Source organism: Aethalodelphis obliquidens, unplaced genomic scaffold (assembly GCF_003676395.1).
Source record: "Aethalodelphis obliquidens isolate GAN/ISIS:26980383/991018 unplaced genomic scaffold, ASM367639v1 scaffold33, whole genome shotgun sequence".
Taxonomy (NCBI): Eukaryota; Metazoa; Chordata; class Mammalia; order Artiodactyla; family Delphinidae; genus Aethalodelphis; species Aethalodelphis obliquidens.
Window position 1 is genome coordinate 20,033,898 of NW_020837977.1, and position 12,909 is coordinate 20,046,806.

Here is a 12,909-nt window from a genome sequence, read left to right on the forward strand (position 1 = left end):
ACCCTTAAGACTTTACTTGCCGCCACGGCTGGCACCTTTCCAGTCCTGAGCCACAGGTTCGGATGGGAATTACCAGGAAGCATTCAGGATTCAGGGTTTGCTTCCTTTGGTGGGCTGTCCCTCCCCGGTTAGGAGTAAACGTAAATGAGGCTACGATCAGGAACCCCTCATTAACTCTTGAAAGTACTGCAGAATCCACTATTAAGACAACAGTTGCGCAACAAAGATCCTTTGACTCTCTGGCCAAAGTTGTTTTTGATAAGAGGACAGCCCTGGATTAGCTTTTAGCTTGAGCCAGGAGGTGTCTGTGCCGTGGCCAATACCGCCTGCTACACCTGGATTAACACTTCTGGAGAAGCTGACACTCACGTACACAAGATCAAGCAACTTGGCTTAAAAAGATGACTCCATCAATGGGTCTTTCTATGACTTATTTGACCTCAATTGGTTCGGGTCTTGACCATGACTCCAAAGTGCACTCCAAATACTGGGGATTATCTTGCTTATAACAATCATAGTAGTTTCCCTGGTGAATTGTGTTTTCCCAAGAGCTTTAAATCCAAGTTCTCAGCCACTAACCACCAAGTAAATGACGTCCCTAATACAAGAACTCCAGAAAAGGAACAACGAGAGTGACCAACTTAGATACTGTGAACCCGAAGCCGTGAATGTCCCGGGATTAAACCAAACAGCATGCCCTGTCGATACCACACAGAGGATCAGATAAAACCACGAGCGCTTCAGAGCAGTAGCTGAGAGTGGCGCTCATGCCTTACATTTTGATCACATCTCTCAGAGAAGCTGAGAGTCTGAGCAAAAGGGGAAAATTGTTAAAAAAAGAGACAATAGGCCCAAGATGGAATCACTTGTGCTAGGACCACGTCACCAGACTGAATCTTAATACTTAACCTAACTGAAGTTTCAGCCTCTCCCAGGACCGTCACCTTTAACCAGTCAACTTGGAATTCCCTGGTCAACGCTAGTGAGTAAACCTCCTGCCCTCACAGACCCCATCTTTTCCCCTTAGGAGGACAACCTCCACTGAAACAAGACATTCTTTGGGGAAAATCTCCTTTTTCTGCCCCCTTTCTCCCTTTGAAAACCTCTTCTTTTAAACAGCGTGGCAGATGGGATGCTGCCCGCTTCATGGATCACTGCACAAAGCTAATTAGATCTTTAAATCTGCTCAGTTAAACTTTGTTCTTTAACACACCTAAGGATGTCCTCCAGAGCTGCACTTCAGCACCAGGGAGCAGCCCGATGGGTTCTGAGACAACCTATGGCTCCTTCAGAGACTGGATTAGCATCAGGGTCATACGTTAACTGTTTAGAGCACAGACAGAGCTTGCTACAGCACCTAGCTTGATTCTATCGAGGAGGCCCACAGAATTATTCATGCACAACCCCCTGGGGAGAAGCCTTGCCACTGAGTTCCGGGACCACTACCCAAAGCCTCCTGCTTCTCCGATGCCAAGAGCTGGACTCCACCTTTGCACCACCTCTGAAGGTTCACTGTGATGCAAGATGCCATCAGGGCAGGGAACCTGCCACTCACTGTTCTCATTTAGTCCTCGGTGTTGAAGTGTAGAACCCACTCTCTCATTATTACAAATACAAGTGCCACTCTAGTCACATAATGACAACTCAGAGTCAATGAGACATCGAGCTGGAGATGGGCCCACTGTACGCCTTTGGACCTAAGTACAAGTCCTTATACAAGGACACTGCTTACTAATACTGAAAACAAAAATTACTGGCTCTGAAAGTAAGAGAAAGAATATTAAGTATGTCCTGTGAATAGACATTTTTATTAACAGCAACAATAAAAAAAACCCCAGAAAACTTCAAGGGAAGGAAGAGCTACTTACACCAGAATAGAAAGGCTCACCAGACACACATATCACATCCTGTTCCTGGATCATCAGAATATCTTTGGCCAGGTGTAGCCGCACTTTGAAAGGCTCCGGATTACCATCCTGCAGCAAACAAATCCCTGTCTTTGTCTTCAGACAGAAAAAAAAAGAAAGCAAAACAGAGAAAAGAATTATACTTAGTTTATAGATTATAATTTTATGGCTTATTTATAGCAAAACATGATGAATAACATCTGAAAGCTAGGGAAAATGCACTCTGATGAGTCTGAAACTTAATACAGTACACAGAAAAGCATAACCTTTTCACATAAAGTAGACCGCAGATAATAGAGATTATGTGAGAAAATCCCCACAAAGATTTGGAAAGTAAGGATTACAGTTTTACAGTATATTTTTAAAATAGTGAAAGTTTTGTTTAATACTTACAATCAATATAAATTTCATAATGGTTTTATTGAGATGCTATTCACACTGTATACAATTCAACCCTTTAAAGTGTTCAATGTTTTTAGTGTAGCAATATGCAGCCATTGCTATAACCAATTTTTGACCATTTTGATCACTCTGTAAAGAAACCTAATATTCCCATCTCTCCATCCTCCCACACCCAGTCCTAGGCAACCACTCATCTACTTACTGTCTTTCTCACAGAATTTTAAACCTGTAAAAACATACCTTCTTATCTTCTCTACCCTCCACTATTTGATCAACCCATTCGCCAGCACACATGCACCTTGTACAGAGGAGGGACCCAGGATAGAGAGGTGAAGAACTGCTTGAATTAACACAGCTAATTAAGACACAGCCTGGCTTGAGACCCAAGATTTTTGATTCCCTTTCCACTGTTTTTGCTTCACACATTTCCGGGAATTGTGGAAACAGCCTGTGAATATTTCCAAACTTGTACTGCATGGTTTTAAACCATCAGCTTAGTGATCACAGAGGGAGTCCACACATCTTGTCCCTCCTGAAGCAGGTCAGGGTTATAATATTTGCCAGATAAATGGAAATATTCTCCTTAGCAAGGGCACTTTATGGTCCCATTTATCAGAGATGCAAATGGAAATTCTTTTGAAACAGAATATAATCGCTGGCTGTTACTCTGAACTAAAAAGTCAACAAAAACAATGACTACCTTGGAAATTACATTTTCATTTAATAACCATTGAGCCATTCTTAATTTGGATAAAGGGAGAAGTACATAGAAATACATTTTTACCCTTACTATTTAATGAGCACAAAATCCCAGACAAATAATATGAGATTTTCTTTCCCTTGGAATATAAATTAGATGTGGATTGCTAGGGGTTTGTTTCTTTAAAAGAATGTTCCATGATGTTGATGAGCATATACTTAGATACCGCAACTTCCAGAGATAACGCTTTCTGTAAATTGCTTTTTCCCATGTGAAAATACATACCATTATACCCTCTATTATATACAATGTTAAATTGGTCTGTAATTATTTTGTAAGTGTTATAATATCTTTTAAGGAAAAACAAGCTTTTCCAGGAGCCATGATGGCATCAGTCCCTCCTCTGAGGCTATGCATAGCTGGGGCCCCTAAGTCGCATCCTTTAATCTACCGCAGAGCTTAACTCAAGTGCGTGTGTCTAAAAGACAAAAGAATGTCAGCAAAAGCAAATTATATTTTCCTTAATACAGACACAATTTTTGTACATTTTTCACCTGGAAAAGTCTCTCATGCTTACAAGGTGATCTTGGCCAGGGGCCAACATCGGGACTTCTGAGATGCAGGGGAGAGAGGGGCAGGAGATAATATCAAAGCTAAGGGAACAAAATTGGGCACATTTGCTGATTTTTAGATGTACAGTACATTCCGAGCCATTTTTCCCCCAGAAATGTAATGGAATAGCTGGCAATCACAAATAAAGCCCTGTCTCAACTTGTGGATGAAAGAGGGGCTTTTCCCTGAGATCCCATAAATACATTATTGTTACACATCAAAGAGATCACAAAGATCGCCAGGGAAAGTTTGAGGAACTAAAACACAGCTATGAGGTTTCTCTCATCACATTTCTGATATGGTCAAAGCTCCACTCACTCAAGTAATGTGTGAAATGTCCCCTAACTATTAGATGGTTGTCTGGAAAACAGAACACAGACTTGGAGCCCATGCTTGACTCTTCAGAGGACAAGAGTGAAGGAAAATAAAGAATAAGGCAACTTTTTGTTAGAATTATATGTATATGTATATGTGTATATATATATATATATATATATATATATACACACCAATACATAGCTGTTTGGAGAAAATAACAAACTGAGAGATAATGAAGCTAACAACACATTCACATTAAAATACATTTTCCAGGCATTACAGATGTTACATTTATTCTATTACGAAAATTCAGCCTATGGACATGAAAATACATTAAAAATCCGACACACACATCCACTTTGCCAATACTGTGTAACATTAACAGTGAGTCAGACATGAATTAGACAATCATCTTTGGCCTCAGCGTATTCCTACTTCTAAAAATGTACGTGTATAAATAACATGCAGTATGATATTGGAGCATTTGATACAGGAGCAACATAGAGAAGGGACTTAACGATTCATGAGAGAAGGGGCATTAGAGGAGGCTCTGTAGATAGAAAAATGTGTGGCTTGTCTTGAAAAGATAAATCAAGAAAACAATAATTAGAGAAGGCAAAAGTAATTTCATCCAGAAGGGAAAAACCTGAGTGAACATCCAGAAGCATGAGAATGCATGCTCCCCGATGATGGAGAACGCAGCCCCGAGGCCAAGCACGTGGTATGTGGGAGGGGCCGCGGCAGAAGGGCAGGGGGCGGGGCGGTCAGGCCCCTGTATGGTGTGCCCAGCCTGTGAACAGGCGGGAGGGGCCATGGAGGAACCTAAGAGCAGTGAAATAACATAAACGTTTAGAGTTAGGTCTTATGAATGTATTTCTTACAGCAGAGAAGAAGATGGATGGGGGTTGGGGAAGTGAGAACATAGTTACTGTTGCAGAAACATAAACCTTGCGCAGGAAACTCTGGGGATGGGAAGCAACTGGCTCAGACCCGGAGCTGCTACAGTAGCTGGAAGAAGAGGGGTAAAGTCCATTTGGGGCGCCCCCCAGCTCAGAGCAGCACCGCTGGACTGGCATCACCACTGTGAAGGCGGGCTGTGCGCCCTGAAGTATTAATTCCCTTGGCTCTGATAACCCAGGGCAGCAGAGGCGCAGAGATGGGTGAGTCAGGATTTGAACCCGGGCTGCCCGGCTCCAGGCTCCAGGCTCTTATCCCCTGGTCCTGGTCCCCTCATGCAGAGGTCTTTGAGGGGATGCCTCCCCCAGTCTTCCCATACACGAGGACAAGGCTATCCGTGTCTTTCACCAGGTAGCACTTTGGTTACCAAGCATCTCCTTATGGGAGTGCAGAGAGTTCTGAGAAGGACACCATCTTGAACCAGCCATTCTTCATGGATCAGAGCGATGGCCAGTGAGGGAAAAATGAGACAGAAACCACTCTGGGCCTGACGGATGCTTTTCCTGCCAAAGCTAGGCTGCTGAGGGAGCACAGGACACTAGCGGATACCGGGAGAGGCTTGACCCACATGGGCTCATCCCCCATGGACTGCTACAGGGGTGAGAACGGGCAACAGGACACTGAGTGTGGCCACCGGGGCGGCACAAACTAAAACACTGAGGGATGCAAAGTCTTTACAGATCTGTGGACCCAGATTGTTCAAAAAATAAAAAAATCATTCAAATAATGATCAGTCCCACATTTTAGTATAAACTTAAGACCTGCACTCAGCTTCTTTTTCTTTACTAACATAACAGTCATTTGTCTTCAGACTTTTTGAACTGGGGATGCATCACGCATGAGTGAGGAAATGCATGTGCTACATATAACATACAAATATATTACACAATTATAAAACATACGTAAAACTTGAAAAGTGATAAATACATTCAAAGGTGGTTTTCCTGTCCCTGATGGATGATCCTACGTTGCAGCTGGATTTTGCAAAACCCACACTGAAGACTATTTGCTTAGAGGAATATTAAAAGGCAATACCTCTTAATTACTTAAAAGGCAATATGTTTAAACATCTAGTCATTGACTTGTTTTCTGTGAATCAATGAAGTGTGTTCAAGAATTTACATGGATTTACTCTGTTTTAAAAACAAACCTCACATGTAAACTTATGAAGAATGTATGCTTTGCAGAAACCAAGTACCTTTGGAAGTTTGAAAAGTAGACTGTCAGCCACTTTCTACTTGAAAGTTAAGACCTCTTTAATTTAGGTTCTAGTCCTTGAAAGAACACAAATTGTGTTTTCATGGAACTTTAATATCTGTGTTCCTTTAACCCTGAAGTGTGGAATTTGCAATATCAGATATAATAAACTGCAAGAAACTAGGCAGACACCATTCTATGCACGACAGTCTTGTAGGAATCCTCATAGTTCTGTATTTTGGTTGCCAAATCTAATTTAACTTGTCCTGTAAGCCTCTAGTTGCAAGTGATACGTAGTTCCTTATCCTGTACCATCTTGTAGTAGCAGTGCACTAATGTTGTTTCACACAAGATGTTTCAAACTGCGTTTTACCCTTTCCTTTGCCTGCTGGGATGGTGTCTTACCTGGCCTCCTCCTTAGCTAAATTCCAGCCACTTTTCAAGCACTTGTACAAAACTTGTATCTCCTTGCAATCTTCAGAGACCGTTCCATCCAAAGATGAGTCCTTAACATTTGGAACTCAGGGCTTTCATTGAATAAACACATTCACCTAACAGTTAATCGTGTATTTAGGCATGACATGTAGTGACTTCCATGACATTTAGCTCCATGTCACGTCATCTGACTTCACCTTATATGCTGTTATCTAAAGAAGCTCTTCATAAGTTATGACTCTTTTCATTTGTAAGGATTATTCATCTATAGGACCTAGTACAGTCTTTTATTCATACTGGGATTTTCAATATTTGTTGAATGAATCATAGTCACAGATTATATGTTATTATATGAGACTAAATTATAAGTGTGCATGAATTATTAAACTATTAAATATGTTATAGAGAAATATGTATTTTCATACTTAACACCTAGATGTGATCCTATTTTAAAGAATGTGGATATGAAAGTGAACAATGAGGAAAACCCACACTAAAGATAGAATATTGGTTTACTGGAACACATAGGTTTTTGGGGTTTTTCTGTGGTACGCGGGCCTCTCACTGCTGTGGCCTCTCCCGTTGTGGAGCACAGGCTCCGGACGCGCAGGCTCAGCGGCCATGGCCCAGCCGCTCGGCGGCATGGGGGATCTTCCCGGACCGGGGCACGAACCCGTGTCCCCTGCATCAGCAGGCGGACTCCCAACCACTGCGCCACGAGGGAAGCCCTTGACGACACTTTTAAAGGTGGAGAAGTCAGTACTTTTGCCTGGGTATGCACACACCTTTTCTTCTACAATGTGGGTTTTGCATTTGTCCTGATTGTATTCTCTCTCTTCATTTTTGTTTCTTGTCATACTTTTGAATCCCAATTACTTTAAAATAATTACAACATTTTCTTTTTAAAAGAAGAATTTTTTAAACAATAAATAACCCTCCTTTAAAAAAAAGTCTGTATTAGATAATTAAGATGTTTAAATGAAACTTATCTAGCCACACTTCTATTCCTTCACAAAGAAGAGACTTCTTGGCATCTGCGTGGTAATATTCTATCTGGATCTGTCTGACGGACGTGGATATCAAATTTTCATCCTTAGTAGTTTATTATCAGTCAAGAGAAAGTCAAGAGAAAACAAGTTTCATTTAATGTATCTTTGAAATAATTTTCAGCAATGTAGTACTTAAGAAAGAGCCCCAAAATCAGACTCAGGCATTCCAAGCTATACATGATGGTTTTGCTTTTACCTAATTCATTAAATGTCACTCAGCATTCTCGTGAAACCTCTCCATTTGCTCATCTGCAAAGCGGCAGAGTTAAGCTAAATTGTCTTTAAGGTGCAGGTCCACTGAAACGTTCTAAGACTGTCAATTTCTGGCAAACTCTTTGATTCCGGTCCATCTTCAGGGCGATTCGATCATCCTCGGGGTACCATAGAGTCCTGCATCACTTCCGGTCCAGCCAGCATGTGGCAGACACACGGGAACTGCTCTGACAGTTCTGAGAAGGTCTGCTCCACGCTGGCAGCATTGAAATGGTGAGATCCTCAAGGGATCATTGCCGGAGAGCAAAGAACATCTATTACAGAAGTAAGGGTAAGAGGACCTCGACGGCATCACCATTATAAAAAACAGCTGAACCTTGGACAGAATTTGATGTATGTTTCAAATCAATGAATCAAAACATTTTGTGTAAGAAACGGTCTGGGAAATCAATCTTATACAGCCTCTCACGTCCAAGGTGAACCATGTGTTAGAAACATTGGCCACTGTCCAGTCTCTACCACATGCGTCTCCGATGTGTGTCACGTTGTCTCATTCACACAAATATCCATTCAGATTGATGGGTGCTTTACCACCCAAAACGTAAGATAAAACTTTAAAAGAAACTGTAGGTTTACTACATTCATACAAAATGCCCAGTATGATAACACGTACTGTATTTACAACCAGAAATGACACACTTAAAATGTATGCTTCTAAGTGTAAGCTCGGAAAACAGTAATTTTTTTTTTTTTAAGTATGAACCTTTGAAAGGGGCTGAATTAAAAGATGAATAAGTTACACATTCTGACCTTATAATATTCAGGGTAGCATGTGAGAGAGGTTTGTAAACAAATAGCTATAATATAATATAATTTGAAAAGTGCTAGCATGTATAAAGGATTTTAAAAAGTATTACCATACTTAAACTTTGAAAATAAAAAAATAAAAAATAAGCATAAGTATTGAAGGAATGAAAGTAATTTATTATTTTTTCTGAACAACCTAAAATTGAACCTACTGTGACAAATATTTTTTTAAAAAAGATATTTTTGCAAGAAATATAATACATGCCATTTCACTAAAAGAACAATTTTGACAAATGTTAATACTGAAGATTTTTTTAAACTTTATTATAGGTAATCTAGTTATGGTTGTTTCTTTCTTGGGTTATTTATACATACTAAACTATTTTAAACCTTTTAAGCAAATATGAAATATTTTAACACATGAATATTTGCATTTTGCCTGAAGAATGAAAAGACAATGCTTTGAGTGTTGCATGGAAAGATAATCTTTCTTCCTAAAATAGAAGAGCTGCATTCCTGGAGCCCCAAGTCCATGCACTGTTGACTGCACACTTGAATGGATGGCCTTTAACATCCTTCAAGAGCAATGAATGCATCACTTCCGCTCACACCGAATGTGATGACAGCTCTACAGAGAGTCGCCATACATCAATACTTAATACTGAAATACTTAAAGAGTATGGGAATCATAAAATCAAAGTCTTTTAGTGCTGAAAGGGACCTTAGATGTCTTCTAATTTATAACCATTTATGTGAAAAGAATTAGTTCCAGCTCTTTCACTAGCTGAAGCCTTCAGCGTATAGTTTGTGGGGAGAGACAATTCAGTCCAATGAAATGTGCGCCAGTCTTCTTGAAGGAAGACTGAAATCCCGGGGCTTCCCCAGGCCTGTGAGGCCTTTCCAGTCTTGCAGAGACAGCTCGTGCTCTGGAAACACCGTGGGCCCATCACCCGTCCCTCTGTGGAAAGCCATTTTCCACGTAAATACGTAAGGGAGGGCCCAGCGTTCCCTGTCTATCACCTGTTTCCCCTCATCAAAAACGGAAGGCATGCGACCTACCTCCTCACAGGTAGTCCTGAAATCCATGTGCTGCGGCACCGCAGAGGATGTCGTCTGAAAAGACAGAGAAAGGCCATCAAGCACAGCATCGAGGGGCAGAGAGGAGGACGTAACGAAGTACAATAAATTAGGCAGCGGAGCCGGCAGGCAAACTGTTAACAGCCACCTGTAAGGACAAGAGCTCCCAGGGGACAATGAAGAGACGGCAGGAGGAGATGAAACGTCTTCAGCTCCAGCTTCTGTGAAGGATAACCCTACGGCCATGGTTCCCCGGGCGAGGATGTGCATTTCCAGGCCCTTCTCCCTCCACTCAGCATCCGGATGGGACCCAGGGCAGGATCAGCCTGCCGCTCAGGGGCTGGCTCATCCCTGCACCCACTGTGAAACCCCACTTGGCAACTGGGGAAGAAACTTCAAAAGGAGTAATTAAAAGTTGCCTTTCATGTGGTTATCTCTCGATAAAAGGTTGACTAATCTTTCTCCTTTTAATTAAAAAGCTACATGCATGAATAATTCTCCCCAGAACTTAAAATGTAATTCACAAACAGAGTGATCTAAGAAAGCAAGCTATTTATCAGGGTGAATAATATAAAGATAAATCAACGTATGAAATACCTAATACAGATTCATTTAGTGGTCACTGTAATTTCTAAATGATAGGCATAGACTTAAATGCACATAAATGCATATGTCCTCTTTGATTTTAAATGCTTTTGGAGAGTTTTGTTTTAATTATGTGATGAACTTAATAAAACTAAGGGTTGTCATAGAAAATTGACATCCTGTCAGTATAAAAACGCGGAGCCCAAATCTAACAGTTTAGGTGAATGAGACGCCCAAGTAAAATGAATGGTGAATTCCGAAATAGGAGACTTTACACACCTCAAACAACTGCTCCTCTCAGCTTTGGGGACAGTAAACTATCTTGTCCTCTTTGTCATTTTCTGTTGTGTGAGACTGATGAACACTTGATCAAGGGTGAGTGGAATGGAGTATGTTGTCACTGGATTATTACCGTTGCCTTTGAAGGAAAAGAGATTGACCATTTTCGGTAGTAACTGAACAAGCCACATAATACACTGTTTTCCATAAATAAGTTGTGGGCTGTGAGCCCGCTTTGGTGTGACTGGAAAGCATACGGAGGCTGATTTTGGTAAAGTTAGGGAAGAACAAATCATCAGCAAATAAAAGGGCAATTTGATGCTGAAATTATAACCTGATGATGCGAACTATTTATTTCGTGTCCGTGAGAAATTTGCCATTAGTTTAACTATTATTTTTCAAAATTGCTCTTAAGATTGTATTTGAAAGAACTGCAAACATCTACTTATCGCCAGCTCTGACATGAAGCTATTCCTTTTCTATAAAAGTAGGAGAATTGCAGTATTTATTGATTACATAAAAACACGGTGTCTCTAGATCAATTTCCTGCTACTAAATGCAACCAGAGAAAACAGCCATGAAGGCATTTAACCACATCTAAACGCAGTCTCTATTTGAGTAGGGGGTGTATCCATGCCTTCTACCATTTTTAACACATCTTCCTTGTTTTCTTAATTTTCCATTGGCTTTCATGAAAATATCTGGTAATAATATCAGGTATTTATTCAAAAAAGAATTAATGTAATATGCAAAGCAATTTAATTATTAGGTAACATAAATTTCATAGCTATCATAAAACTGTTTTCAGTGATTATAAATTTTAAAACTGGAATAAAAGTTGTATTTTATATGTTTAAAAATTTCTGAGACCTTTTCTGTACAAAGTTTTATGTTAGAGTGGTTTTAATTTACAGAAATGTTGTGAAAATAGCACAGAGGGTTCCCACATACCCCACATGCCTTTCCCTCTATGATTCACATCTTACATTTATGCACACCATGCCTTAGTATGGCATATGGTGTGTAACGCTGTTACAGCTAATGAACCAGGACTGTGATCTTATTGTTAAGGCCCTACTTCTTTGAAATTTCCTTGTTTTCACCCCCCAGTGTCCTCTGTAGTTTCCAGGATCCCATCCCAGATGCCACATTATATTTAATCACCGTGTCTCATCACGCTCCTCTTAGCTATGACCATTTCTCAGACTTTCCTTTTTTTTAATGACTTTGGCAGTTTTGAGGATTATTGGTACTTGGTAGAATGTTCTTCCGTTGGGATTATTCTGACGTTTTTCTCATGACTGTAGTGGGGTCATGGGTTCTGGAGAGGAAGACCAGAGATAAATGCCACTTGACCACCTCACGTCAGAGAATCACAGTCAGCACGCCTTATCCCTGCTGCTGAGGCTGACCTTGATGGTCTGGCTGAGATGACGTTTATCAGGTTTCTCACCATAAGTTCCTCTCGGTCCCGCTCTCCACACTGCACTCTCTAGAGACAAGTCACTATAAACAGCCCACGCTTAAAGGGTGGGGAGTTGTGCTTCTCCTCCTTGAGGGTTGAGTATCTACAGGGATTATTTGGAATTGCTCTAGACAGGAGATGCATCTATTCTTCTCCATTTATTTATTTATCCAATCATTTACTTAGGGCCTCTCAGCTGACAGAGCAAGGAATATATGTGCATATGATAACCCGTGTTGGAATGCACACATTTATAAAGATTTGTTAAGCTAACCACGAGCTCTTAGTGATGTTGCGTCTCTAACACATGACTACATGGACCTTCCTAATTTCTCCCCTTGTCTGTCTGTAGATTCCCACTCCCGCAGGGACCCACCGTTCACTTACCTAGTTGTTCAGCCCCAGCGTACAGGGACAGCCACACAGGATCTGTTAACACATATCCCTGTGGGAAACAATTTTATCCACTAGAGCACAGTTTATTTTGCCTTTAATACTACAAGCTGCACTCATTTCCAAAATGATGAGTGTGAACCCCTTTTCTCCTCCCCCATTTCAGTGAGATTATTTCAGACCTTGTATTACAGTAGATTCTTTGCCATAATAGGGTTTCCTGATCCCCTAAGAAGTTTTTAAAAATTTTCACACATCAAGTTGACTCTGCGCTTTAAATTTCCATGGGATTTGACAAATGCACAGTGTCATGCACCCACCACTACAGTATCACACAGATCACTTCACAGACCTGAAGAATCCCCTGTGCTCCACCTGTGCGATCTTCCTTCCCTCCCTGTGAACACCTGGTCAACCAAGGATCTTTTTACTGTCTCTACAGTTGTGATTTTTCCAGAATGTCATATAATTGGCATCACACAGGACAGAGTCTTTTCAGACTGTCTTTTAAAA

The 12,909-nt window shown here is 40.8% G+C and overlaps 1 protein-coding gene across 2 annotated transcripts in view; it reads right to left on the reverse strand.

Moving 5' to 3' along the window:
- SNTG1 (syntrophin gamma 1) overlaps positions 1 to 9,709 on the reverse strand; it is a 202,035-nt gene extending 192,326 nt beyond the window's left edge. For both annotated transcript variants that reach the window (XM_027127875.1, XM_027127874.1), the window contains exons 1-2: positions 9,657 to 9,709; positions 1,869 to 2,003 (exon numbers count right to left, since the gene is read on the reverse strand). In XM_027127875.1, the coding sequence (XP_026983676.1) occupies positions 1,869 to 2,003; positions 9,657 to 9,683 (162 nt within the window). In that variant the 5' untranslated portion in view covers positions 9,684 to 9,709. The remainder of the gene's footprint in view (positions 1 to 1,868; positions 2,004 to 9,656) is intronic.
- Between the last annotated feature and the right edge of the window lie 3,200 nt (positions 9,710 to 12,909).